This window comes from Rattus rattus, chromosome 6 (genome assembly GCF_011064425.1).
Source record: "Rattus rattus isolate New Zealand chromosome 6, Rrattus_CSIRO_v1, whole genome shotgun sequence".
In the NCBI taxonomy this organism is placed as follows: Eukaryota; Metazoa; Chordata; class Mammalia; order Rodentia; family Muridae; genus Rattus; species Rattus rattus.
Genome location: NC_046159.1, coordinates 30,885,774 through 30,913,302, shown reverse-complemented (window position 1 = coordinate 30,913,302; position 27,529 = coordinate 30,885,774). Strand labels below are relative to the sequence as shown.

At 48.6% G+C, this 27,529-nt stretch overlaps 3 protein-coding genes and 1 non-coding gene across 4 annotated transcripts in view; 1 reads left to right on the top strand and 3 right to left on the bottom strand.

The window, feature by feature from the left end:
* Cand2 (cullin associated and neddylation dissociated 2 (putative)) overlaps positions 1–4,842 on the top strand; it is a 28,351-nt gene extending 23,509 nt beyond the window's left edge. The window contains exons 13-15 of the mRNA XM_032905865.1: positions 494–658; positions 2,521–2,628; positions 4,060–4,842. Of these exons, the coding sequence (XP_032761756.1) occupies positions 494–658; positions 2,521–2,628; positions 4,060–4,287 (501 nt within the window). The 3' untranslated portion in view covers positions 4,288–4,842. The remainder of the gene's footprint in view (positions 1–493; positions 659–2,520; positions 2,629–4,059) is intronic.
* A 906-nt stretch (positions 4,843–5,748) lies between these two features.
* Rpl32 (ribosomal protein L32) lies at positions 5,749–9,371 on the bottom strand. The gene is made up of 4 exons (XM_032905866.1): positions 9,264–9,371; positions 8,347–8,447; positions 7,365–7,546; positions 5,749–5,927 (listed from the first exon to the last, which is right to left on the bottom strand). The coding sequence occupies exons 2-4, from the start codon at positions 8,440–8,442 to the stop codon at positions 5,798–5,800; spliced, it is 408 nt and encodes a 135-aa protein (XP_032761757.1). The 5' UTR covers positions 8,443–8,447; positions 9,264–9,371; the 3' UTR covers positions 5,749–5,797.
* LOC116904682 lies at positions 8,528–8,667 on the bottom strand. The gene has a single exon (XR_004388380.1). It is a non-coding gene; the product is annotated as a small nucleolar RNA SNORA7 (small nucleolar RNA).
* Positions 9,372–11,087: 1,716 nt separating the features above from the next.
* Efcab12 (EF-hand calcium binding domain 12) lies at positions 11,088–27,087 on the bottom strand. The gene is made up of 9 exons (XM_032907424.1): positions 26,751–27,087; positions 23,445–23,899; positions 22,094–22,279; positions 20,129–20,285; positions 16,887–17,083; positions 15,855–16,068; positions 14,418–14,568; positions 12,545–12,601; positions 11,088–11,578 (listed from the first exon to the last, which is right to left on the bottom strand). The coding sequence occupies exons 1-9, from the start codon at positions 27,085–27,087 to the stop codon at positions 11,320–11,322; spliced, it is 2,013 nt and encodes a 670-aa protein (XP_032763315.1). The 3' UTR covers positions 11,088–11,319.
* Positions 27,088–27,529: the final 442 nt, after the last annotated feature.

The following is a 27,529-nucleotide window of genomic DNA, read 5'->3' as shown; positions in this document are numbered from 1 at the left end:
GACGTTTATTCAGTGCCAGAGATCAAACCTGGGTCTTTGTCTGTGCTAGGCAGGCACTCTACCCTCTAAGCCACATAAGCAGACCTTCCCAAGGTCTTTAGTACTCAAGTAAGATGTTGTCTGCCAGGCAAAAGTTATAGCTCAGTTATAGAACATGTGCTCAGTGTGCATGAGATCTCACACACACACACACACACACACACACACACAGGACCTCTCTCTCTCTCTCTCTCTCTCTCTCTCTCTCTCTCACACACACACACACACACACACACACACACAGAGAGAGAGAGAGAGAGGACCTGACACTCTGCCTGCTTAGTGGGTGTGACGGTCCAGAGAGAGGATGCTGCAGGCTGAGTGGAGACCTGAGGCTTGAGCGCATGAGATGTGACTTGGGGCCAAGATGCAGTGCTGATCAGGTGGGGTGAGTTGCAAAAACTAGGGGAGGGGCTTTATACTCCAAAAGCCTCTATGTCCTTCCTTCCTGCAGGTGGAGATGGGGCCCTTCAAACATACTGTAGATGATGGGCTGGATGTGAGGAAGGCTGCCTTCGAGTGCATGTACTCGCTACTGGAGAGCTGCCTGGGCCAGCTGGATATCTGCGAGTTTCTGAACCATGTGGAGGATGGGCTAAAGGACCATTATGACATCCGGGTAGGTAGTACCATGCCATATGCAAGCCCAGCTCAGAGCAAGGAACCAGGCAGCATAGGCCCCTGCTGTTTTCCTCCCCTCCTGGCACCCCAAGAAAGCAGCTGTGCTTTCTGTCAAGAATAAGGAAAGGCCAGGTGGTGGCATCACACCCCTTTAATGGCACTTGTGAGGCAGAGGCAGGAGGATATCTGAGTCGTAGGTCATCCTGGTCTACAGAGTGAGTTCCAGGACAGCCAGGGCTACACAGAGAAACCCTGTGTCAAAAAAGAGCAAGGAACTAAGTCTTAGCTGTTGCACTCTGGGCACACTAGATCCAAGTCTACTGTAGAGTTGAAATGGTTTGTGCCATTTTTACTTTGCATTAATTTGTTTTAAATGTTACCAACATTTAAAAATTAAAGAGATTTTATGTGAAAAATATTATTTCTTTTGAAAACAACTCACAATGCTAGGTAAATTCCCACATTGCTATTATATTAGTCCGTTTCCTGGCTATCGTTATAATTTCGTTTTCCTTTGTTTTTTATTACTTTATGTATGTATTTAGTGGGCATGTCCACATCTGGGATTCCCACATATGAGTACATTGCCACTGCACACCAGAAGAGGGCATCAGATCCCATAACAGATGGTTGTGAGCCACCATGTGATTGCTGGGATTTGAACTCAGGATCTCTGGAAGAGCAGCCAGTGCGCTTAACCACTGAGCCATCTCTCTCCAGCCCTTGCTTTGTTTTTTTTTTTTTTTTTTTTTTTAAAGATTTATTTATTTATTATATATAAGTACACTGTAGCTGTCTTCAGATACACCAGAAGAGGGCATCAGATCTCTTTACAGATGGTTGTGAGCCACCATGTGGTTGCTGGGAATTGAACTCCTTCTGGAAGAGCAGTCAGGTCTCTTAACTGCTGAGCCATCTCTCCAGCCCCCCTTGCTTTGTTTTTTAAGACAAGGTCTATTTTATATATCTCTGGATGTCCTAGAACTCACAGAAATCCACCTGCCTCGGCCTCCTGCGTGCTGGGATTAAAGGCGTGTATCCTCACATCTGAACTGTTTTCTATTGCTATTTAAACAAAACAGAAGCGGTGGCTGGGGGCTGGGCAGTCTTAAGAAAGTCCTTTTAGATCTGCCTGGAGCCCAGAGCCTGGTTTTGGCATCTGTTTTGGCTCTGGTGGCATCACAGTGGCCGGCCCTGCAGAAGTCCACATGGTAGAATCAGGCATGAGGCATGTTCTTTGGTTGTTTGTGTTTTTTCCAGACAGGGTTTTACTGTATTAACAGAACCCTGGCTATCCTGGACTCGCTTGGTAAATCAGGGCAGCCTCAAACTGAACTCACAGAAATCTGCCTGCCTCTGCCTTCCGAGTGCTCATTTTATCATTCACTTTTGTGGAAATGGAGGTCCTTTGACCCCTGAATTAACCCCTCCCAGCAGTACCACTTCCAGTGGCCCAGCCACCTCCTGCTGAAGGTTCCATCCCCTCGGCATTGCTTACTGGGGATCAGGCTACCAGCACACTGGCTTTTGTGATACTCCTTGTATCTCAACTGCAGCGTGTCCTGGCAGTGTCAGTGGGAGTGCTGTGTCCTTCTCAGGCCTACGCCAGAGGCATGTGAACTTGTGACCTCCCCCTCCCTATGCCTTTTGTTATCCAGCCATCCTCATACCGCTAGGGGTAGCTGACAAGATTCAGTATCATGGTGTACATCTAAAACAGGAAACAGACCTAGAGAGGGAGGAGCCTTGGGCAGGGCCCTGGAAGGACTTGGTTGTCAGCTTGTGGGGTGCAAGCTGGAGGTTCCGGCTGCTCTGTCTGGGTGCTATTTCACCATGAGTTCCATCTGCTTCCTTGGGCAGATGCTGACCTTCATCATGCTGGCCCGGCTGGCCGCTCTTTGCCCTGCACCTGTCCTGCAGAGGGTGGACCGGCTCATCGAGCCGCTCAGAGCCACCTGTACTGCCAAGGTAAGTCCTCCCCTGCCCAGACCCTGGAGTGCCTGTTGGCTTTAGTCACTGCTCACTGTACTGTGTGCACTGTAGTGGTGGGCTGACTGTCGCCTGGGTCTACACAGCCTCCCAGGCTGTGAGATTCCTTCATTAAATACTTCCTGGGTGTTGGCCTGGGAGAGGGACCCAGGGTATAATGCTCCACATGCTGGCTTCCCTGAGCAGTCTATGCAAATCCCAGCTGGGGAGCTGGGCCTGGCCCCTTTGACTGATTAGCTGGCTGCTCCAGAGCACAGCAACTACTTATACAGAGTGTAAGGTCTTGAGGGAGATCTGGGTGAAGGCATCATGGAAAGTTGTAATGTTGGAAACAGCCCAGCACACTCGGGGTCCTAGTGGAGACCTGTTGAATGGAAGAACTGTGTGTGTGTTGTATTGTTGCACATGTGTTGTGTATCTATGGAGGCCAGAGGTTGACATCAGTGGTCTTCCTTGATCTCTGCATTCTTCCTCCTGCTCCCCTCTTCCCAGACATGGTTTCTCTGTGTAACCCTGGATGTCCTGGAACTCACTCTGTAGACCAGGCTGGTCTAGAACTGAGACCTGACTGCCTCTGCCTATTAAAGGTGTGCCCCACTATTGCCCCACTATTGCTGAACTGGGTTCATTAGTTCCGTTTGGCTGGATGACCATGAGCTGCAGGGATCTGCCTGTGTTTGCACTCACAAACTGCCACGTCCAGTTCTTATGTGGGATCTGAATTTGGGTTTATACAGCAAGCACTTCATCAACTGAACCATCTCCCTAACCCCCTATCTGAGTTTTAAGGATAAGATTTACTCAGAGGACCAAGAATTTGTCTTTAGGAGAGATTCAGAATAGTGGTTTTGTTATCCTTTAAAAAACCAAACAAACAATGTTCCTCAGGCTGGCATCAAATTCCTGATCTCAAGTGATTCCTTCCTCTCCCATCTTGCCTTTCGTGTAACTGGGACTACAGGTTTGTGCCTCAAGGCACATATTGTTATTTTTTATTTTCTTTGTATGTAGGGGATTTGGGGGTTAGGAGACACAAACAAAGACACTCCTATAACCCAAGCTAGCCTTAAACTCAATATACAGCCAAAGATGACTTGAATTTCTGGCCCTGATGCCCCTGCCTCCAAGTTTTGGGATTACCAGCCGTGTGCTACAGCAGCTTTTATGTGGTGCTGGGCTGGTCCCTTTTCCCTGCTCAGGTGAGGCTAACTCAGACTTCCTGCGTGCCAGGTGAAACTCCATCAAATGAGTCAAGTACTCAGCCCCAAAGTTGTCATCTTCAAATAGCAGCATGTTAGTTGAAAAAATTGAAATCTGATATTAATCAGACTGAAATTAGGCCCTTATTAAACAGAAACCTGTTTTAAATGGGTAACATAGGCTCAACAAGGACACTGTCTCCCTCTGCAGGTCAAAGCTGGTTCTGTGAAGCAGGAGCTGGAGAAGCAGGATGAGCTGAAGCGCTCAGCAATGCGGGCAGTGGCTGCCCTGATGACCAACCCTGAGGTGCGGAAGAGCCCCAGTGTGGCTGACTTTTCTACCCAGATCCGATCCAACCCAGAACTCGCCACCCTCTTTGAAAGCATCCAAAAGGACACAGCCTCTGGCCCCAGCATGGACTCTATGGAACTTAGCTAGCTGTCCCCAATACAAGCCTCCCTTCTCATCCCTATTGGCCTTGGCCTCTCCTGTCCTTCCTAGTCAGCCTCAGTGCCTTTGCTAGGGTCCCCTGCTCACAGCCCCAGTGTCAAAGCTGGGCCCATTAACTCAGGACATTCATTCATGAGGGTGATGTCCCACCACCTTTACACTGCACCCCTCCACTCACTTAGAAGCCAGCATTGACTGCCCTGTGCATAAGACCGGAAGACAAGCAGGGGGTTGACTTCCTTCACTTGCTCTGGCCTCCAAATGTCAATTAGCACCCTGGGCCTGGCCATGGGTAGGGTATGTAGAACCCATGCAAGCTCTAGGTCTTGGCACAAGAGAACCAATTTATACTGAATGCCTCACTAATTAGAGTAAAAACTGTTTACAGGGAAGATGGTATGGATCATTGGACTGTCCGCTGTTTTAAACATCCCTAATCTCATGGCCCAGGCATGTAACAGTGTTGGTTTGTGCTCTTCCCATGTGTGTAGTTGTTAGTACTGAAAATTTAAGTATAAATAACAGACCAGGGTTTCGATTTAAGACATCATTTCTCTTTATAGCCACAGCTGGCCCAAACTCAGACCCACCTGCTGGAGATTAAAGCAGCCACGGCCAGTTATCTGAAGTTGATGAGGAACACACGCAAAGCCCTCCTCACATGATTTTAACCCCCAGGAGCTAAACAATAGTTCTTAGGTTCAGTCCTGGAAATATCAAGGCCAATGGCACAGACCTATTACCTTAGTTGCTTAGAAGGCTGAGGCTAAATACTCAGGCAGGACAGCCCAGTGACAGGTTGCTCTTCATGGGTTGCAGCCCTCCTGTACAGAAGGATGCAGTGCCTTTAGGGCAGACATACATGCAGGCAAGACACCAAAGTTTAAGTAGCTCAGTTGTAGAGCACTTGCCTACTACCATGTACACTTTAAGGTAACCGACACACACACTACAGCAAGAAGGTAAAACCTCACTTCTACAATGAGAACAAAAGCTAGCTATCTAGTCATTTAAGTGTCACCCGCTACAAACCTTCTGAACTTCATGTACTGTTCTAAAGAGTGGAAAGCGGAGACTGGCGAGTGACACAGACGAAAGAGCTACCAGTTTCATTAAGTTCTCAATCCTCCAAAGACAATCACAGGACTGTCCATCTGTTCACCCAATGTGAAGCCCAATCAGGGTACTTCATGAAAAAAAAAGTTTCCTCAGAAAAGTGCCTTAGGATAGCCTATGCTAGCAGCTGGGACAGGATGACAGCAAAGGCTAACCTGCCTACCAGATTCCTAAAGTTATGTAACTACATTGTAAAGGGCCAAGCCCTTTCCCTCTTCCTCAAACCACCTGCAGCCAATCAAGGCCTCATGAGCCCTGCTGCCTCCCGGCTGAAGGTCCCACTGGGGACTAAGAAGAACAATCTCCAGTTACCAAAAAGAGAAAATACCAAGATGGCAGTTTTTGTGGTTTTATTTGAACACAAAACAGGCACACAAACCATCTATTCATTCTCTTCGCTGCGTAGCCTGGCGTTGGGATTGGTGACTCTGATGGCCAGCTGTGCTGCTCTTTCTACGATGGCTTTTCGGTTCTTAGAGGACACATTGTGAGCAATCTCAGCACAGTAAGATCTGAAAGAGAAGCAAACCAGGAAATGTCACCAGGGAAAAGGTTTAATAAATACTAAAGGCTCAAGTCCCTAAGTACCAAGCTTCTGCGGTGGTCTATGGTAGTAACAAGGCACTGGTCCACAAGGGGCAGCTGGGCCCACACCAGGTCCAGCTTCTTCCTCACACTAAGTAACCCAGAATTCTTCCCCAAGAGCCAAAGGCTTCTAGTGCAACCACTATAAGGCACAGTTCAAGTAGAGTGATAAGCATTGCCTATGTTTCCCACACCCCCAAAGTGTTGAGAAACCGTCCTAATGAATGGTATGGAGAGGACCTGAAGCCATAGATGGGAGCTGAGGAAAAACCCCCAGAGAAGCAGGGCAGCAGAACTAAGGAAATCATACAACAGCAAATACAGAATACAGACAGGCCCTCACTTTATAGAGAGATCTGGGGACAGACTGCATCACACTTTCTAACCTGAAGCCCAGGTCCCTGGCCACATGCATCCTTAACTTACACAAGTCATGTGTAGCCATATCCTACCCCAGGACTCTTACCACTCAGGGACTACTACTACCAACGGGTTTTCTCTAACTTCCTTTCAACTTCCCTGCTCCTCAGTTATACAGGGGCAAATGCTCAGAGACAGAACTTGGAGCAGGTGCACCTGCAGGGTCTGACAATGCCAAACAGCTCCCTTGAGGCAGATGTATCATTGGAAATGCAGCACCAACAACACTGCCACATGGACTGCTGCTCCTACACACACATTCCTGCATTCAGTCTTCCAAAAGAACTTCCAGCACTTCAGTCAAGGCTTGATTAAATGCACATAATCTCCCCATGCTGGCTCCTTCCATCTGTATTACAACCACCTCAGAAAACAGATAAACCCAAGCACATACACATGCAGCCCCCTCTGCAGTCCTAGTTTACCTGGGAAAAATAAACTGTTCTTACCGTATCCTCATTCATATCCAATGCTCACACTATTTCCTGGGAGGCCTTGGTTGACAGAGGTGACCATGCATCTCAGGTCACCAAGGGTTGTAACTTGCTCAAAGTACCCAGAACACCCTACCTCCTCTCTATAGCTGGTGCCTGGAGCCTTTTTCTCTACCTCAGCCCCAACAGACCTGAGCTGATCTGCAAATCCACCTGTCAGAGCAGAGCCAAGCACAGCTTATGTTCCAGGTTAGACACAGCCCCCATGCAGTCTCATGACACTACAGCAGTATTCCAGACAGGACCAAAAAGGACACTGAACAACCACTGTATAAAATGACGGCCTCCCTCTTCTCCAGTCTCGGGCTTCATACCTTCTGAGTGTAAATGCCCCGTCTCAACCAAAGGAGCATTGACTCCCTACTAAGCCTTCCCTGAGCACACCCACTAGTGCCCCAGGCTCACAGGGCAGGCACACTCCTAACCAGGGCCGAGCGGGGCCCAACTCACTTGTTGCACATCAGCAGTACTTCCAGCTCCTTGACATTGTGGACCAGAAACTTCCGGAAGCCGCTAGGCAGCATGTGCTTGGTTTTCTTGTTACTCCCGTAACCAATGTTGGGCATCAGGATCTGGCCCTTGAATCTTCTCCGCACCCTGTTGTCGATGCCTCTGGGTTTCCGCCAGTTTCGCTAAAGACACACACAGGCAAGTTAGACTCCATGCAAACTACCAGCTCTTCCTTGTCAGGAAGGGGTGGAATTCAAGAGTCTTGTCATATAGGAGGCACTCTTGGATAATTTAACTTCCTGCTTTTTATACACTTCATTACAGAAGAAAAACAGAAGCCCTGAAAGTGTGCTTCACTGTAGAATTTCCCAACAAAACCAAACCTTCCTACCTGACCAGACTCTGACTTCATGGGTCAGGATTAGAGGGGACTGTACACAGTACAATAATGTATCTGTCTTTAGTACCCGAGGGCCTGGGCTCCATCCATAGCACCTGAGACTGGAATTTCAACATCATTTTCCACTTCAATTAAGTTTCAAAGAAGGGGCAGGGAGGAGGGGTCAGTTAACTGCTGGCTGTGCATGCCCACCCAGACAACTGGTCATCTCTGGGCCTAGTGTGAGAAGTCTTAGCAGTTGAAAGGCTGTTCTTCCAGAGGTCCAAAGTTCAATTCCACAAATGCATGCGCCTAGTGTGCAGACATAGTAAAAAACCCAAAGATCTTTAAAATATTAGGTCAGGCTGCAGAGATGGCTTAAACGTGCCTGCTGCTAGACAGCCTAAGTCTGATCACCTGGACCCACATGACGGGAAGGAGAGAATCAACTCCTTAAAGTCCCCTGCCCTTCACACATACACATATAAAACAGAAAGTATCATCTTAAAAAAGAATTTTAGTCAACCGACTGCCGAGATAGGTGATACCAGAAATGTGTGCTCAGATCTTAACCCCAGCACTCACCCCCATCCCAGGACATACCTTAATTTTCACATATCGGTCCGACTGGTGCCTGATGAACTTCTTGGTCCTCTTTTTGACGATCTTGGGCTTCACCAGAGGCCGAAGGGCAGCCATGATGCCTTTTACAAAAGTCAGAGCCACGTTAGTTAAAAAATAAAAAAAACCCTGGGAGGTGGAGCTGCGTGTCTCAAGCCTTAAGTGATGTTGCAGAGTGTCTTCCAATCACCAGCTACTGAGCAAACTGGGAATGGAATGGGTACCTCTGCTAGACTTGTTCTCCCTCCTGCTTCCGAAGCTGGCAGAATACTAGCCACTCTCCAGACGCGATCCCAAGAGGTCAGTGGGTCACCTCACCCACTGTGAACCTAAAGAACAGCAACTGACCTATGTAACCCAAACCATGACTTTCTAGCGGTGAAGGAGCAGCAAATCCCACTCCACTAAGCTTCGTTATGTCTGAAGGGTTGTGCCCGTAAGTATGCAACCACCATGTACATCTAACATGCCACCAAACTGCCTGTCCCTCCCGGGCCGCCTCAGAACACCAAAGATACGTTCTCTGTGCCCTCCACAGAGGACCTGCTTTGCTGGGCATGCACTGAGTATCGAACAGACTCCTGTTCTGCCAGCATTTCTGCTCACCGGCGTGCGGCGGCAGCTTCCTGACTCCGGACGTCGTACCCGCTACAGTAAAGAGCAGCTAACAAGCTAATTAGAAAGCGGCGGGCGCCGTCTGAAACCCATGGGCCGCATGGGAGCAAACCGGCCCTGGCCGATGCCTGGCCCCCGGCGGACTCCGTGGCAGCGCCAGTGGCTAGGCCCGTGCGCGCTCGCCGCTACAACACCAGCGCGGAGACCGACGCCGAGGTCTCCCCATCCCGCGCCTGGGTCGCGCCGACCCCGCAAGCAGCGGATGGCCGCCGATGCAGACTCACCGCAAAACAGATGGCAGCCACCTCGCAGGCAGCGCCGAGGAAGAAGGAAGGGGCGGCGGCGCGCAAGGTATGATGGGACGGAGTCTCAGGTCCTGGCAGAGAAAAGCGAAGCACTTCCGGCTCCGGGTCCTCTAAAGAAAACTAAGACGTGCCTGAGAAATAATGCTGAAAAAAAAAATCCTAGTGTGCTAGTGTTCTGTAGTAGGCATTAACATCTTCGAATGAACTAAAATGTGTTTTTCTCTTGGAACTACTTTAGAAATTTGGAATTCTTTTTGAGCTAAGACCTGCTAAGAGGGCATTTATTTCCGCCCTAAGTGGACGCCCAATCGGTTTTTAAACTGTTTGTTCCCGAGTGCGCCGCCTTGTGTCTTGGAGGTAGCAAAACAGAGACTTCTTGGTAGGGTCCTCATGGGATTGGTTAAGCAAATGTCCTAAAACTTCAGAATATACAGATGCCCAAACCCCTGCATTGTGAAGTGCTACCGAGCCTTCTTGTGTCTTCTGTATGTTTAAATCTTCTCTACTTATGGTATGTACCTAGAGCAATGTATTAATAAGTGATAGGTTGATAATATTGCTAAAAAAATTAGTCTGTTGGCTGGGCGTGGTGGACGACTTTTAATCACAGTACTTGGGAAGAAGAGGTAGGCCGAGCTTAATATATTTTGCTTACTTTTTGTTTTTTCAGATCATTTGGAAAACTCTAATTTTAGAAGGAAATAAAACCAAACCAGAGCTGGAGAGGTGGCTTGACGGAACACCATTGCTCCAGCAGAGGATTGACATTAAGTTCCCAGCAACCACGTGTTGCCTCAAAACCTTGTAACGCCAACCCCAAGGGATCGGATGTCCTTTTCTGTAGGCACTACATGCATGTGGTGCATACTCATACATGCATGCAAAACACTCAAGCATATAGAATAAATCTGCCTCATTTTTAAAAAAGATTTACTTATTTTATGTATATGAGTACACTGCAGCTGTCTTCAGACACGCTAGAGGGCATTAGATATCATTACAGATTGTTGTGAGCCACCATGTGGTTAGGAATTGAACTTGGGACCTCTGGAAGAGCAATCAGTGCTCTAAACCACTGAGTCATCTCTCTAGCCCTCCTGCCCCTGGTTTTTGTTTTTGTTATTGTTTTGTTTTTTAAGACATGGTTTCTCTGTGTAACCCTGGCTGTCCTGGAATTGACTCTGTAGACCAGGCTGGCCTCAAACTTGGAGATCTGCCAAGTGTTGGGATTAAAGGTATGTGTCACCACTGACCAGCAGAATAAATTTTTAAAAATTTAAAACTTTGATTCTAGAACTCAAATACAACAAATGCCACAGGTGATCTTGACAGTGGCTTCAGGAAGTGGAGACAAATGCTGAATTGGGTATGCTTGCTGTAAAGAGGGAGTAGAGACCCAGATAAGTGGAGTGTCTTGTCTGAGATGGCTGGTTGGGAAGCAGAAGGGCAGGACTGTTGCTTTCCTGTGTCTGTGGCTTGCCCATGGAACTGTGTGGCTAATGTCACCTTACAGAGTACATTACATAAAGAGAAAGGCAAGCGGGTGAATCATGCAGAAGGCCTGTGAACTAGAGAGTATGGCTCTGATTTCTGAAGACACACAGGGGTTGGGGGTCTCAGTCTAAGGGTCTCCCCAGCTGAGGACACGCTAACTCATTTAACAGAGGATACTCTCACAGTCTGTTATGTCCCTGTAGGTATTAACGTCACAGGATGGAAGGTGGGAGGTGTCCTGTAGGTGTCTCCTACACTCTCACACCTTCACATTTTCCAACCCTGAAGCAGGGAATTACACGAGCTAGGTTACAGGTCAGCTCTAATTTGGTTTATTTCAAAAGGACAGAGGTCATGACAGAGAAGAAAGCACAGCATGTGTGCGTGCGGACACATCCACACTCCACTGGACACTGGGGCGTCAGAAGACATATCCCCAGACCTTCCCTGGGAATGTTTCCTTTGTATAGCCGGTTGGTATCTCAGGTCTGCAGCTGTGGGCTCCTGGCTGCAGTCTTCTGACCCAGCATGCTTCAGGCCTCTAGTTGATGAAGTATACCTTCTTTGCATCATAATAGGCATAGGTCATGTAATTAACGTCTTTCATGGGCCACCAGTCCTTAGAGTTGTAGACGGCAGAGTAAGCAGGGGGCTTGTGTTCTATACAGCTGAAGATCGCCAGGCTCTGGTCCCTGGACACAGTGGGCAGGTAGAGCCGCAGCTTGTCCAGAAGGTGACCAGGCCAGAAGTGATTGGGGTGGGTGCGTGAGGGACCTCTTAGCCTCTTCGACTTAAGCTTCCTGGAAAAGGAAAAGACATAGGGAAGGTTGCTATGGCAGAGAGACCAGGCCCTCCTCAGCAGAGAACATAAGCCCGTGACCACACTGTCCAGTGTGAAAAACACTAAACACCTCCAGTCTCCTCACCAGTGAGGACCTGGAGATCTAGAGATCAAGATCATACAGTGAGTGAGTGGCTAAGCACAGACCCTAAGCACTGCTTCTTAAACCCAAACTTAGACGTGTAACAGCCCAGCTCTAGAGCAATGCCTGTCAGCCTTCCTAATGCCAAGAGCCTCTGACTCTTTAATGCAGTTCATGCTGTATTCACACCCCAACCATAGCATTTGTATTCCTATTTCATAACTGTTTTTGCTACTGCATTTTGTTATTGCTATGAATTTCATGTAAATATCTATTTTCCAATGATCTTAGGAGACCCCTGTGAAAAGGATGTTCAGCTCCCAACCAGGTCATGCACGCCCCACAGGTTGAGACCCACGGCTCCAGAGGACTTGCTCCTACCCCCCACCCCCGACTTTGCCTGGTCTTTTTGGTGCTGGGGTAGAATCCAGGGCCTCACATGCGCTAGGCTAATATCCAGCCACTAAGCTTCAGCCCAGCCCCACCCGGAAGCATTTGGATATTGGGTCTGGAAGCTAGCTTCTGCGGACAGCCTCACTTGGTTCTGCTTCAGATGTGGGACTGTGTGTCAGTGTCCCCTCCTATAAGCCATATGTCTAGAGTAACTCAGGCTTGTTGGTGACAATGTGGATGAGTTCATTCATGGGAGGCTCCAGAGCAGCCATGCCTGGCACCCTCTGAACACTCGTCTGCTGCCCCTTAGACCCCAGCTATGGAGCCCTACAACAATACCAGGATTTCGTTCAACATGCATAGGTCCCAGAGCTGCCTCTGGGTAAGGATGGCCAGCCTTCCCATCCTTATCCCCTGCCCTCCTAGCAGACACACAGGACTACTACAAACCCGGTAAATTCCTCGAAATCGGGAAAGTGCATTTCCTTCATTTTCTCCGATGTTTTCCTACCAGGGAAGAGAGAGAGGCATTGTTAGGAAAGAAACACTCCAGGAGCTGGGAAGTGGTGGCACATACCTCTAATCCCAGCACTTGGGAGGCAGAAGCAGGTGGATCTCTTGAAAGTTGGAGGCCAGCCTGGTCTACAGAGTGAGTTCCAGGGCAGCCAGATATACAGAGAAACCCTGTCTCGAAAAATGAAACAAACATAAAAAAGAAACATTAGCAAAAGTAGGCTTGGAGGAGGTGGAGTCCACTAAGAGATGTATTTCTGAGTCTCAGAGCAGAGCTCTGAATGTTTCTCTTTCATGAAGGCCCCAGCTGTGTCTCCATACAGCAAGACACAGCCCTGGCTGGTGGGGTGAGGAAAACCCATGAGCTTGGCTCCCTTTGCTCATGGGACATAGGTCTCCACAAGAGTTAGATGTATTCAGTGACTGGTAGATGCTGGGCCTGACTCCTACTTCCCTTACCAAAGGACAAGCTCTGAGGGACAAGCATGATAAAGACTCACCTTCTATACCCCAGTCTGCCCACCAGACATCCCTAACTGACCACTGAATTCTTTCCAAAGCCCGTCTCTGGCCTCAGAATTTCGAGTTTTTTTTTTTCTTCTAACACAAAGGATTGAATTGCAGACCTTGTCCACTCTCTACCCCAGCACCTGGCCTCAGGATCTTTTACAATTTAGTCCCTAGAGGTGAGAGAGAGCCAATGTCACTCCTTTAGCTAGGGGACCTCTCTTTCTCTTTAATAGATGTGACTGGTCAAACACAAGGACAAATCTCTTGCCTGGGCACCTGGCATGCACAAGGTCCAGTCCATCTCTCTCCGGGCAGTTTTCCAGCAGTGAACCCCAGAGCTGTAGCAGTGAGCTGCCTGTTCATTCACCAGTGTGCTCCTTCTCTTATGTGCACCCCACGGGCTTATGTGTTTGACAACGTGGTCCTCAAACCCACTTCCTGGGTTCATGGTTTGGGAATTGGTACCAGCCAGCCACAGGTTAGAAGGCATACTTCAGAGGCCCTCTAAGTTACTACTTAACTGGGTCCTACTCAGCACTTTGCAAGCCACAACTGCTGTGGGCCTGGACTGCCCCTGTAACTCAAAAGCATGTGCAAGGAAAAGCAACAGCCACACTGGCGGTGCTGAGGACAGCCTGTGACCCTTGTCAAACCCTCTTTGTGTGTATTAGGAGTGCTGTGTCCACTTTATACATGAAAATGCTGGGGTTCAGAGTACAGAAACTTGCCTCTTGACCAGACGACATCCACTGGGCAGGACTGCAGCCTGCCCCAGGCATTCTGCCGCACCCTGATACCCTTGCAGGGGTGCCACCTCATTCTCCCCTCAGCAGTCACAGCTGAGGCTACTCACAGTAGTTGCCTCCTGATTGGCCCACATCTGGTGGGAATGGAGGGGGAATTGACTTTGGGTCACTTCAAAGGAGGTTAGTGTAATGGTTAGGGCAACATTTTGTTTTCCCAGGGGCTATCAGTCTGCCCCTTGTTGGAGAATGAATATGCCTGCCTTAAGGTGGCAGCACAGGGAAGGAATTAGTCCCCCGGTCCTTTGCAGAGTTCCTCAACTTCTGATACAGGGTAAGATAACCCCTGCCTTGGCTCTTTCTCTCTGGCCTTATGATTGGGTAAGCCTGTGGTCAGGAGGGGGAGCTGTGTGAACCTAAGATATACACTGAGGGAGACATTTTGGACTGGCCAGCCAGAAGTGACTTGGTAGGGACACAGATACTGGCGTAACATGACACTACATGCACATCCGTGTCCCAGACCCCGCAGTTGGAGGGGTGGCTTGAAACTCAGCTTGTCTGTCTCCTTTTCCCCACGCTTGTGGAGGTTCTTGAATCCAGCCAGGCTGTGCACAATCCTGTGGTCTATGTAATACCCTCCAGGCTGCCGGATTGGGCGGACTTCTTCTTTCAGAGAAATTATCCTGTCTCCCGGATACAGCAGCGCTGCGGGCAGCAAGGAAGACAGCAGAGTGCATTAGCCAAAGTCACCCACTGGAAACTATTAAAAAAAAATCACACTTCTGTTCAGAAGATTTTTTTTTTAAGCTATCAAGATGGCTTGGCAGAGCTAGAGTGGCAAAGTGCATATGTGGGGGCTAGAATATGACTGTGTGGAGACTGTCCTCTCTACATTTATGTGGATTCTAGGTATTGACCTTAGGTCATCAGGCTTGGTGGCAAGTGCCTTTAACCACTGAACCATCTTACCCCAAAGTCAGTAAATCAGTAAATCATATTTGTTGGTTGGTTGGTTATTGTCTCTCAGTGTGTTTATGTCAGAGAGAGAGAGAGAGAGAGAGAGAGAGAGAGAGAGAGAGAGAGAGGAGGTGAGAGGACATCTTGGAGGAGCTGTTTTCTCTTTCCACTACGTGAGTCCCAGGGATTGAACTTGGCTTATTACTCTTGGCAGCAACAGCCTTTGTCTGCTGAGCCGTTCTTATTTTTAGATGGTAGTAGGTTCTTTGGAAATTGCAAAATATAATAGGGTGTAAAGTTCCCCTGAACTCTCCCACAGTTCCTCACTATGCAACGTGGCATACAACTGCTGCTCAATATCAAAAAGGACCTCGGATGATCCCGCTCACCAGGGGACAGGGGAGGGAGACAGACCTGTAACAGCAAATCAGGATGGAGCTACTTATCAAGCTTTGGTTGAAGGTTGGAAGATTCAACTAGATTTCACTAGGTTAATTAGTGTTTGCCTGCATGGATGTGTGTGTGTGTGTGTGTGTGTGTGTGTGTGTGTGTGTGTGCGTGCGCGCGCGCGCGCGCACACATGTCAAGTATGAAGTCAAGACATTGTACTTGATAAGCAAGAGTTTGCCACAGAGTGCTACTCCCAACCCGTAGACCTACTTTGATAAGAGGTCGGGGCTTGCTTCAACTATTTTGACGGTGGTTTTCTCATTGTTTTGAATTTGCCTCATAGATGTGGAGGGGGACGTGCACGTGGGGTGGACTTATGGGTAGGTGGATACATGTGTGTAAAGGTAGAGTTCCAGAATCCAGATCTTCCAAATCTCACTTAAGGAGCCCACGTGTTTCAGAGCCTGTGTCCTAGGAAGCCCACCTAGCAGTCAGGCTGTATGCCTTTCCTCCTCTTCCTTCCCAGTGTTCCCATCAAAAGTCACAGTGACTTGGCTAGGTGCATGATAGGGTAGCCAGTATCAGGGCCAACTCCTCATTAGCCAATGCTCAGGCCAAGGCTCTCCCTTAAAGCCAGCCCCTACCTCTCATGAGGATATCTTCAGTCAGCGGGAGACCGTAGGCCTCACAGAGTTCCCAGCACTGCAGGTAGACTAGGAAGTTATTCCTGCGGGTCATATTGAGCAGTTCCTCAATCTCCCCAGAAATAGTGGTTGGCAGGCAGTGATCATCAAACTGTTTTGTTCCAGATCGAACCAGCCGGCAGTTCTCCAGGTATTGGATGGAGGGGAGAGAGAGCTGCAGAGAGAACAGAAGATGCCCCATCTTGTGTCTTTGTGACATTCGTTTTGGCTAGAAGGCAGCATAGCACCTTCTCTACCTCCTCAGAGAGGCCCCCACGAAGAGTAATGTGTGCATAATGGGACTGCAATTCAGGTTCCAAAGCCAGCAGCTTAGAGGAACAAGCACTGAGGTCAAGGTTAACCCCCTCAGGGGCTCTGAGTCCTCAGAGCACACTGACTGGGTGTGCCCATGTACTCTGCAATGTGTGATATCTATAAAACAGCACAGAAGCAGTGAGTGTCCCAGAGGTGTCCTTTGAAAAACGATATTTGAGTCTTTGGCTGCAGGGGCACTTTAAGTCAGGGATAGCCATTTGCTTGCAATCCTGAGCAGAAGCCACTTTGCCAGTGCAGAGGGGCTGAGAAGTGTCACCCAGTGTTATCACTGGCTGCTGAGGGTTTCTTTTTGGTTTTGGTTTATTTTGTTGTCGTTTGATTTGTTTGTGTATGTGGGTTGTTTTGTTTTGAGACAAGACTCTCACCATGTAGCAATGGTTTGGAACTATGTAGACCAGGCTGGTTTGAAACTCACAAAGATCTACCTGCATCCCAAGTACTGGGATTAAAGGTGTGTACCTCATTTGTGGATTTTGAAATAGGGTCTTTCTATGTAGCCCAGGCTGGTCTCGAACTCATAATCCTTTTAACTCGACTTCCTGAGTGATGGGATTATAGAGGTGTTTCACCACACCCAGGGCTCCTCAGCTAGCAGGTGTCAGTGCCAAGTCCTAACTCCTGGCTTGCCCAGCCCCCGAGCCTGTGCTAGAGAGGTACCTTGTACTGTCTCCGCCTCTCTCGGTACCGTCTGCCCACATCCTCCATGTCCTCGTCAGACATGGGCCGCCCCTCCATCTTTGTATCAACCTCAGGCACCTTTAGCAGGTCCATGTTGGGAGGCTGTTGGGATGAGATAGCCTGCTGCATTTTAGGGGGATATTTCAGGGCAGTTCTCCTTGTAGACAAATTGTGATCTAGAATGGGAGGAAAAGATGAAGGAGGGACTAAGAGGACACCCAAGCTGTGGAACTCAACCTGATGTCACTGGGCGGAGGCCAGCAGGCTCTTCTGCCTCTTTCCCACGTGTCCAACCAGCATCCGTCTGCAGGGCATTGGGAGTTTGTCTCCTCCGTTGCTGTGAAGTCCCACATCTGCACACCCCACCCACCTTTCCCATCCTCTGTTACCGTGTTCTCACCAAGAGGCAAACAGAGCTATTAGAAAATGGCAGCTGGGCATGGTGGCACACACCTTTAATCCTAGCACTCTGGAGGCAGAGGCAGGCAGATCTCTGTGAGTTCAGGGCCAGCATGGTCTACAAAGTGAGTTCCAGGACAGCCAGGACCGTTACACAGAGAAACCCTGTCTTGAAAAACAAAAACAACAAACAAACAAACAAACAAAAAAAAAAACGTTAACAAGATCAACTCGAGGCAGTTCCTGGCTTCCGAGGGAATACACACTAAAAGCAGACTCCTTTCCCTGGACCACAAGCACCCGTGGGAATCTGCTTCAGCTGTCATCCCACTAGTCACCCCTCATCCATGCCACCCTCACCTACTGTATCCCAAAGTCTTTGGCAGTGGCACCAGCCTCAGGTGCCCTTTCCAGACACGGGCTGTGCATCAGTCCCTGAAGGGTCGGCTCAGGGGCTTTGCCTGCCATCTTGGCACTCTAGCCAACTGACTCCAAGACAACCATGTCTGTGGACAAGCACCTTATCATGTGTAAGCTGAGGGAGGCCAGGCTTGGGCTAGTTCACTGCAGTCTCCCAATTCCTCTAAATGGGCCTAGCATTTGGAAGACACCGCCACATGGGGACCAATGACAGGATTCTGAAATCTTGCCTCACCTCCTCCTGAGACTCCAGACAAGAAGCTCAGCCTCTCTGGACATCTGCTTCTTCCATGGAAAACTTGAATAGCAACCCTAACCTCCAGACAGGCAGGGTAAACTGTTATGCAAATGCTGCCAGTCCACATGGGCTCCTTTCCCCTGATTCCAGGGCCCCAGATGCTCCTTTAGACAAATGGAGAGGCTCCCCAGGTCTACTGTCTTATCAACGGCCATCCTCCAGGGTGGCATCTGATGATGCTGAAGTAACTAGTACCTGACTTCAAATCAAGATGAGAGGGATGTTTTTAAAGCAGGGTGTGGGTGTATTAAAATCCGCTGTCTGTAGCTATTGTTGCTGTGCTCTTGTGACTCCAGCCAGCTGTGAGATCACAGCAGCTCTGGGCATTCATAAGATTATGGTAGGAGCAGAGCGGAAAAGTGCAATCTAGGTGGTGCTGACCCTGGGCCATCAAAACCATGAGGGTGGCTTTCTGGGGTTTCTGATGTGTCAGGGACCCTCAATGGGAGTGGGCTGGCTTGGGTGCCAGTGTGTCTGCAGGATAGCCACAGACAGGAAGTCTGAGATCGAGAGCTGGGGACTACACACCATGCAGGAGTTGCCTAAGACAGCACATCAGGGAGGATGTTACACACTCCTGCTGTGCCTGCTCACCCTGACTCTAGAAACCCTGCTTCGACTTGGCGCCCCTGCAAGGAAACCCCTCCAACTGCCCCCTGGCAACTGTTACTTCATCTCAAAGGAGAGAGAACCCCACCCCTCCCTAAAATATGTCTGAAGTTAATTTCCTGGTGGATAGGGGTAGAGCAAGACCCATTCCTTCCACCTAAAGAAATAATGATGTGGCTCTAAAGGGAGCTGGGGGCTGGAGAGATGGCTCAGTGGTTAAGAGCAATGACTGCTCTTCCAGAGGTCCTGAGTTCAATTCCCAGCATCCACATGGTGGCTCACAACTATCTGTAATGGGATCCAATGCCCTCTTCTGGTGTGTCTGAAGATAGCCAACAATGCACTCATATACATAAAATAAATAAATGACTCTTTAAAAATAATAATTTTAAAAAAATAAAGGGAGCTGGGATGGGAAGTGTTGTTTGTTTTTCTCCCGATAACAATAATAAAATTTAAAAAGAAAAGACAGAAAGGCTGAGGGGTGTAGCTCAGTTGGTGGGATACTCGCTTAATGCACAGAACCCAGAGTTCAATGTCAGCACTACCCAAAACTAGGCATGGCAGCATACACCTATAATTCCAGCACTCAGGAGACAGAGGCAGGTGGGGCTCTGTGAACCTGAGGCAGGCCTGGTCTACACAGTGAGTTCCAGGACAGCGAGAGCTTTGTAGAGAGGCCCTGTCTCAAACAATCAAAAGATACAGGCTTGTGCAGTAAATCCATAGCCCACATAGTAGAGAGTCCTTTCTAGTTCGCCCAGTCTTGAGGCTTTTGGACAGATGTAGCCCCACAAACACATAAGGGCAAACATAACGTAGGTCGTATATAACCTACACAGCTGTTCACGCATCCCTTAGAACAGCCATGATGACAGGAAGTCCAGAGTAGCTAACTGCAAGCATGTTCAGTTTCTGAGCAAAAGATTTTAGTTCTCTCTCTCTTTCTCTCTCTCTCTCTCTCTCTCCCTCCCTCCCTCCGCTCTCACTCTCGCTTTCTCGCTCTCTCCGCTCTCTTGCTCTCTCTCCTCTCTCTTGCTCTCTCACTCTCTCGCTCTCTAATAAACTCTCCTCTATCCCACACTGACCCCAAACTCTCTACCCAGCCAAGGATGTCCCACCTCCATCTCGACTGCTAGAATTGTAGATGTGCAACACTAAGCCTAGTTTATGCTGTGCTGGGAATAGAATCCAGGGCTTCCAACATGCTAGGCAAACACTCTGCCAACTTCTCTACATGCCCAGCCCTTAGTTTTGTTTTAAATCAATAGTTTATGACCCCTCTAAGGACAGGGATAAACTTTCATCTTTAAATAGACAAAAGGGCAGCTGGGTCTTTGGAAAAATATCTGCTTCCTCCTTGGTTTCTGTGTCTGGAAACTCCAGAGCTTGGCAAACCTATAGCAAGCCAGAGAAGGAGGAGCCGCTTGAGAATGTAGTGCTGAGTGCAGGAGAAAGCCAGACTGGCTCCCAGGGCGGGGGTGGAGGCACGCACACTCCCTGGCGGTAGGTATGGTGCTTTGCTGATGGACCAGTGACCACTGCTTGTAGGTACTGGCCAGGGCTTCTGTGGTGATGGCATTCTGCTTCCCAAGAGAGCCAAGGTAGATGATGATGTCCTCCAGCTCCTGGCTCTTCAGAGGAACTCCAATCTGAGGAGGCATAAGAAGTTACTGAGTTCCACCCATCTCACCCTTACCAGCAGACTTGGCAAACATGCTCAGCTCATCAACTCCCTGCTGCTAGGTAGTGCAGAGCCCTTGTCAGGCCCCCGATGCACTCTGGAATTTATCACACCGGCTTTTGCACAGGCACGTCTCTCTCTATGCCTGAAAAACTCCTATCCCCCCTTAAAACCTCACGCCAGCAAGCCTCTATCTCTACACAGTCTCTTTCAGGTACTAGGTAGGAAGAAAGTCATACATCCACCATACACGAGGAACATGGATGCCTTCCTCCACTATTAGAAATCTATACACTTTTTTAAAGGATATGGTGGCTGTTCTTGGTGGTCCACTTGACTACATCTGGAATTGACTAAATCCCAAGGAGCTGGGTACTCCTGCTGAGAGACTTTTCTTTAATCTGGGCCACGCCTTCTGCTGGATATGAAGGACTGGAAGGAGGAAGCATTTGCTCCTTCCCTGCTTGCCTTTGCTCTCGCTGGCAAACCCATTCCGTCACTGGCATTAAAGCCTACTCCTTCTCTGGGATTCCAGCATATACTGAAGACCGGCCGAGACATCTAGACTGAACAACTATTGGCTGGTCGGACCTTCCATCAGGATACAACCACTGTTGGACTAGTTGGACCATAACCTGTAATCTGCTTTAATACTGTACATACATACATACATGCATGCATGCATACATACATACATTTTTCTATCAGTTCTGTTTCTCTAGAGAACCCTGACTAATACAAAGGACAATAGACAACCTTGGAGGCAGGCAGTACTTACCTGACACATCGAATGTTCATAAAGAAAAGTTTAAAAGGGAAATGTAATTGTGAATACAATTGTCTCTTCGTTCTCTTTAGACAACAGTCACTGCTTAACTGGCCTTGAATCAGTTTAGAACTGCCCTGGTGCTAAAGAACTTCATACTTAAACATTTTTAAAAGATTAATTTCTATTTCATGTGGTATGAGAGGTTTGGCTGTGTGTGTGTAAGTGCATCGCAAGCATGCTAGTATCCACAGAGGTTCAAAGGTGACAGGTACCCTGGAACTGGAGTACAGGGGATTGTGGGCTGTCACTGGGTGCTGTGAACCGAACTTCAGTCCTCTGCAAAAACAGTAAGCGCTCTGAACTGCTAAGCCACCTCTCCTGGCCCAGGATTTAATATTTAAACTAATTTTTTAATTTGTTTTAGTAGTTGAGGACATTTACTTTTGAAAATGTTTTGGATGTTCACATAATTGTATTTCATAAAAACGTTTGGAAATTGATTAGTTGAAAGTGTAAGTCTGGGTATACAGTTCAGTAGTAGAGAGCTTGCTGATGTATGCAAGGTCCTGAGTTCGAGTCCCAGTTGGAGAGCAGCTGTGAGCTAGGAAGATGGGTCAGCAGTTAGGAATGTATGCACAGTTTATCCTGGGTGTGAATATGGGCGCTTTGCACATGTGTGCAGTACACTTGGAAGCCGGAATAGGACATCAGATCCTCTGAAGACGGGGTCAGAGGTGATTGGTAGGGGCCATGTGGGTGGCTCAGGACTGAACCTGTGTCCTCTGCAAGAGCAGCCAGGCTCATAACCCCTGGGCCATCTCTCCAGGTCAGCCTGGTGCAGAGGTTGTGTTAAGGCTGTGCTCTGACTGTGGGTTGTGCCGTTTCCTAGCGTGGCTCTGCAAATATGAGGCTGTCAGTGGGGAATCCCAGGTCTGCCCCTCAGGACTGCAGAGCCCGGGGGAGGGAGGGTGGACATACCTCAAGCCCGCTGAGCAGCTCATACTTACTGCCTTCACAGCCATGAGAAAGTCCTCCCTGGAGATGCGGTGGTTCTCACTCCGATCCGCCTTGCTAAATACCTCCAGGATCTTGATCTTTCGACTCCGCAGGAAGGCATACATGTCAGACAGGACAGGGGGCTTAGGCAGTCGAAGCTGGGGTATAGGCTGGCGGGTATGTTTGAGAGGTTTACCCTAGAAGAGGCAAGAGTGGGGCAGATGAGGACCACTTATCCCTAGCCCTCTTGTTAAAGTTCAGTCTCACTTCAAAACCCAAAGATTGTCTGGAGGGCAGGATGCACTGTGTATCTTTGCCCTGTTCTCAATGTGGCCAATCTGAAGAAATAATAAATAAGTAACTTATAAATCTCATTTTTTCTGTTCTTTATTATTTATTAGGCTTTAATTGGCTTATTTATTTATTATTTATTAGGGTGCTTTAATTGGCTATTGAGGGTGGGTGGCTGACCTTTGATTCTCAGTGTACAAACCATGGTTCCAAGTTAGGCAATGCTGTCACAAGGTGGCCCTCCTCTCCCTCACCTGATAGTCTTTTTTTTTTTTTTTTTTTTTTTTTTTCTAGTGCTGTGGATCGAACCCAGGGCCATGCGCTTGTTAGGCAGGCACTCTCCCACTGCGCAAAATCCCCAACCCCCTCACCTGATAGTCTTGCTCTTCAAATTTGCCCACAAGCACTGGTTTAGTGCCTTTCCACTCCAGCAGACAGATGTCCATCATCAAGACAGACTGCTAGTGTGCCCGGCTGGGGCGCTTTTGAAAGCACATCCACATGGTCTCTGACTTTCCCCTGCCAGGATGGATTCTCCTTTCCATTCCCATGGTGCGGACAGTACTCAATCTGATGTGGTGCAGTAACAAGACCAAAGCCAAGGATATAACAGCACTGATTTCCTTCCTCTCCATTCTGGAAGGCTCACTTTGTGGGCAGCTAGCCTTCTTGTGAGTACTCTTATGCAACCTCTGGCTCCCCGAGGCAGGCACTGAAGCCTCTGCTCAACAGCTATTGAACAAGTTTGGAAGGCAGTCTGCTTTCCTGCCCTGGTCAAGTCAGAGGCTGTCCTCTGTACTGCACCACAGTCTCATAATATGGAGACAAAGCCTCTCAGCTAGATTCCAGAGTCACAGACAAAGCTGTATAGAATGATAACATTTTTTTTTAAGTTACTCTGGAGTATTTGTTATGCAGCAATCAATCACTCATACACCTTCCTTTGGGGACTTGGTTTTGCTCCTCTGTAAAATGGGACAAACCTTACCTTGTCACATCTAATGCAAGGAAACAAAATGACAACACACGTCCTGAAGCCTTCAGCACCTTCTGACCACTATGGCTTCTCACCTTGGGTTTCCCGACTGGAATCAAGGTACGCTTTGGGGCTGTTTGCTCCTGGCGAATCATGCACAGAACCTTGAATTCTGAGGACGTGATGGTGGGTTTGTTGTCTAGCCACGTCTTGACATCGCCAAATGTCTCCAGCTGCTTCCGAAGCTTGGCCCTCTGACTCAGCAAGAGCTTCATGTTCACTGGTAGCTCTTGGGTGTCTCCAACATCGGGAACTTGGAAGCTGGGCGTGAGTGGAAGCGGAGCTTGAGGAGGGGTTGTGGGCTGGGCTCGCACCTGGTCCTTTGTGCCAGACACAATGATGATCCGCCGGCGGCTCTGTGGCAGACGGAAGTCTTTCTGCTTCAATCGCCTGAAGCAATGGGCAGTGACTAGCTCAGGTTTGAAGACAGGAGCCTTGCTATCGGCATCATCGAAGTCATCATCTATGGAGGCGAAAGACTGGTGGGCCCCTTGGGAGGAAAGGGTTACAAGGTGAGTTCCTTTTTGGAAGAGAACTAAGAAGAATCAGGGAACTTGTAAGAACTGGTTGTGTATCAGAGTGCCTGGTCCCTGGTCTGGCTGTAACGTTGCATCACAACGGCAAGGAGAATGGTATTAGCCTACATCCCCTGCACGCACCAACAGAAGACATGAAGCAAAGGGCTTTCCAAGGTCTGATTCCCATTACCCTCTGCATGCGCGCCAAAGGTCACCCTGTCTGACCATCCTGGGTACCACAGCGCCCTCTGGTGGGAGCAAAGGCTCTGATTCAGAGAGCTTGGGTCTAAGTGCTGGTCTGCTGTTGGCGAAGGTATTTAATCTCAATCAGGGGCTTCTACCCTGCCTTTGATTATTCTGTCCCCAGATAAGAGAAGCACAACCTTTACATTTATAAAGCCTTAGTCAGCACTAGATCTGGGATGACCTCCCCTCAATGCTATTAGAGTCTACTTTCCCTTCAGGGTCAAGTCCTAGCTTGCCATGCTCTGTCTGGGCAGCTCTGAACTCCAACTGATTAGCCCTCATGGTTACGTTTTTAAGACTCGCCTACCCCATGTCAGCTTCCTACTCTCTCCCCTGTAATTCTCCTCTGACACTATGCCCAAGAATCCCAAGCTCTGCCTGTGTCTCTTCTGTCCAGCTATTGACTGCCAGCATCTTTATTTAACTGACAGTTTTAAATTAAGGAGCAAGGTTACATTGTACATTGGGATCCTCTTATCCCTGGCATTCCATTCCATTACACTACATAGGGCATTACAACACATAGCAGAAGACCAAACCTCAACACTGCTTCCTGCTTAGCCTATGTTTCAGTTTCTCCCATAAGAAGGGGATAATGGCTACCTAATTTGTCAGGTGATGGAGGTATTTATCAGAGTTTCTTTGTAGCCAGTGTGCTGTTATGTATGTATCCACATGCACACATCCATATACACATCTACATTCAATACATCTAAGTTCTCTTCTTCATGGTGCTAAGACTTGAGCCCAAGGCCTTGTGCTTGCTGAAGAAGTCCACTGAACTATGTTCCTCAGGCCCCAACTTGTAATGACAGACATATCAAGGAGGCAGGTGAGAAGGCTCTGTGGATAAAGGTGCTTGCTGCCAAGTTAGACAACCTGTGCTCGATCCTTGTAACCCACATGGTGCAAGGAAAGAACAGGCTACCACAAATCACTCTTTGACCATATCTGCACCATGGCACAGACCCTTCTCTACCTGCTGAAATAAATGTTAAAAAAAGAGGAAGTTGTAGAGATGGCCGAATCATCTTTCAGAGGACGTGGGCTCGATTTTAAGCAGCCACATAATTAATAAACCACCACCTGTAACTCTAGTTACGGGGTCTGCCACTCCCTCTGCCTTCAAAAAGCACTGTACACACATTATTCACAGACATATGTGCAGCAAAACACCCATCCACAGAAGGGGTCTAACAGACCCTCTGTCTACTAATGGAGACAGTTGGGCACCCTGGGGCCAGCCACTCTCCTCTCAAGAAAGGACTGGCTGGACAGTCTCACAATTAACCTGCCTTTTGTCTCATGCTTTTCTAGAACTTGTAAGTCTGTACACACACACACACACACACACACACACACACACACACACACACACACACACACGGGCGGGGGCCAATGAGAGAGAGAGAGAAAGAGAATGAATTGGGTATTTCCTCTTTCCAGTTTGGCTAACTTGTAAATAAACCCATTTTTTTTCTTTTTTCTTTTTTCTTTTTTTCGGAGCTGGGGACCGAACCCAGGGCCTTGCGCTTGCTAGGCAAGCGCAAGCCAATTTTTTTCTTACTGGATTGTTCTTAACTTGCTTTGGAATACAGGGGTGCTTCGGCAGCAGGTTACAGACCTGAATACCCAGTGACAAAATCTACTTACTCATCACGAAGCCTTTCCCCTTCAGCCCTCAGGACAAGAGGTCCCTTATCTTCTCACACAGGCTTCCTGCCAATCCATTTTCTCCTTCCAGTGGCATTTAGGCCCCTTCTGTCCCCTCTGTGATGGAAAGAAGCCCCATCCTGTCTAAGGTTTTGCCACCTGCTGCTCCCTCTTCTCTGTATCTTCTACCCCTCCCCTCCTCCTTCTCCTCCCCCTCTCCTCCTCTTCCTCCTCCTCCTTTTCCTCCTCTTCCCAGCCTTAGACCATGCCCCAGCTCACAGTTGGAGCCCCATGGCAACTCTGCATACCTTGACCCATGTGCACCTCCATGCCACCATCACCATCTATTCTGACTAGTTTTAAGTCAACCTGACACAAGCTAGAGCCCTTTTAGGAGAGAGAACCTCAACAGAGAACATGTCCCCACCAGACTGGCCTGTGGGAAAGTCTGTGGTATGTTTCCTTGACTAATAATTGATGTGGAAGGGCCCAGCTCACTGTGGGTAATGCCGCTCCTGGGCTGACTGTCCTGGGTGATATAATAAAGCAGGCTGAGCAAGCTACGAGGAGCAAGTCAGTAAGCAGCCCCCCTTCCATGGCCTTTGCATCAGCTCCTGCCCTGACTTCCCTGGAGGATAAACTACAAGCTATAAGATGAAATGCACCCTTTCCTTCCCAAGTTGCTTTTGCTCATGGTGTTTTCTCACAGCAGAAGAAAACTAACTAAGACACCATGGCATGCAGTCTGGGCTGCACACTAGTAGCTCTCACACTGTTGGACACTTTACTTAAAAGGTCTCCAGTTGTGGTACTGTAGCCTGGGACACAGCCTCTCTAGCTTGCAGTACCTCCTCACATTCTCTATTAGCTAAATTCAGTTCATTTAATAACTGCCCCTGTGTGTGACTCCTGATCCTCACTTACCAAAGTCTGTGACTGATAAATTGAATGTCACACGATTCTTTTTTTTCTCCTCGGCTTTCTGAGATGCCTTCTTTTGCTTCCAACTATATTTGGCCAGGGTTTCTGCCGAATTCTGACTGGGTACTGAGGAAAGGTGGCCAGGGGGACCATCATTCCACTTTGGAGCATCAGATGGGTGGGGAGGAGCCTTTCCGAGAGCATGGGTCTTCTGGTCTCCAGGTCTTCTTGTCTGTTTGTGCCTTCCACCTCTCAAATTGCAGCTCTTTGCCAACAACTTGTTTGGGGACAGACAGCTGACTGTCTCTTCTCTAGGTCTCTTCTTCAATATAGGACGCATTGTTTGCCTAACTGAGAAATATGCAGGTTCCCAGGCACAAGAGCCGGGCTTTGATTCCAAGTCAGGTGACTCAGTCTGGTTCTATTACGTCCGGGCATAGGAATCCAGAAGTTTGTGACCTTCTGGAACTCCGGGCAACCCCTACCCCAGAATGTAGACGGCACAATGAGGCTTCCAGCCTATCCTGACACTCTCCGATGGCTATGCCGCCAGAAGCCAGAGGGTTCCTGTAGACGGCATTTAGGAGTATGCCCTGGGCTTAGCCATTTGGTGCAAATCAGCTTCAGGTTTTGCAAAAGGCAACTCCACCTGCTGAGAAAGTAAGCCTCTGTTGCCGTAACTACAGATGCCCTACACCGATTGGCTGAGCGCTCCCACTTGCTGGAAGGAGGCGGAAGAACCCTTCTTCCTTCTTCCTCCCCAAAATCCGGAAGCCAGGAGC

What these genes read in the sequence shown, in the direction of transcription:
- Rpl32 (XM_032905866.1), bottom strand. Translation starts at nt 8,442, where the DNA reads ATGGCTGCCCTTCGGCCTCTGGTGAAGCCCAAGATCGTCAAAAAGAGG. An exon ending in ACCGATATGTGAAAATTAAG is followed by an intron (nt 7,547 to 8,346) that starts GTATGTCCTGGG and finishes GTGTGTCTTTAG; the next exon opens with CGAAACTGGCGGAAACCCAG. An exon ending in GTACTGCTGATGTGCAACAA is followed by an intron (nt 5,928 to 7,364) that starts GTGAGTTGGGCC and finishes CTTCTCTTTCAG; the next exon opens with ATCTTACTGTGCTGAGATTG.
- Efcab12 (XM_032907424.1), bottom strand. Translation starts at nt 27,087, where the DNA reads ATGCGTCCTATATTGAAGAAGAGACCTAGAGAAGAGACAGTCAGCTGT. An exon ending in TTCTCATGGCTGTGAAGGCA is followed by an intron (nt 20,286 to 22,093) that starts GTAAGTATGAGC and finishes ATGCCTCCTCAG; the next exon opens with ATTGGAGTTCCTCTGAAGAG. An exon ending in CATACCTACCGCCAGGGAGT is followed by an intron (nt 17,084 to 20,128) that starts GTGCGTGCCTCC and finishes CTCCCATTCTAG; the next exon opens with ATCACAATTTGTCTACAAGG.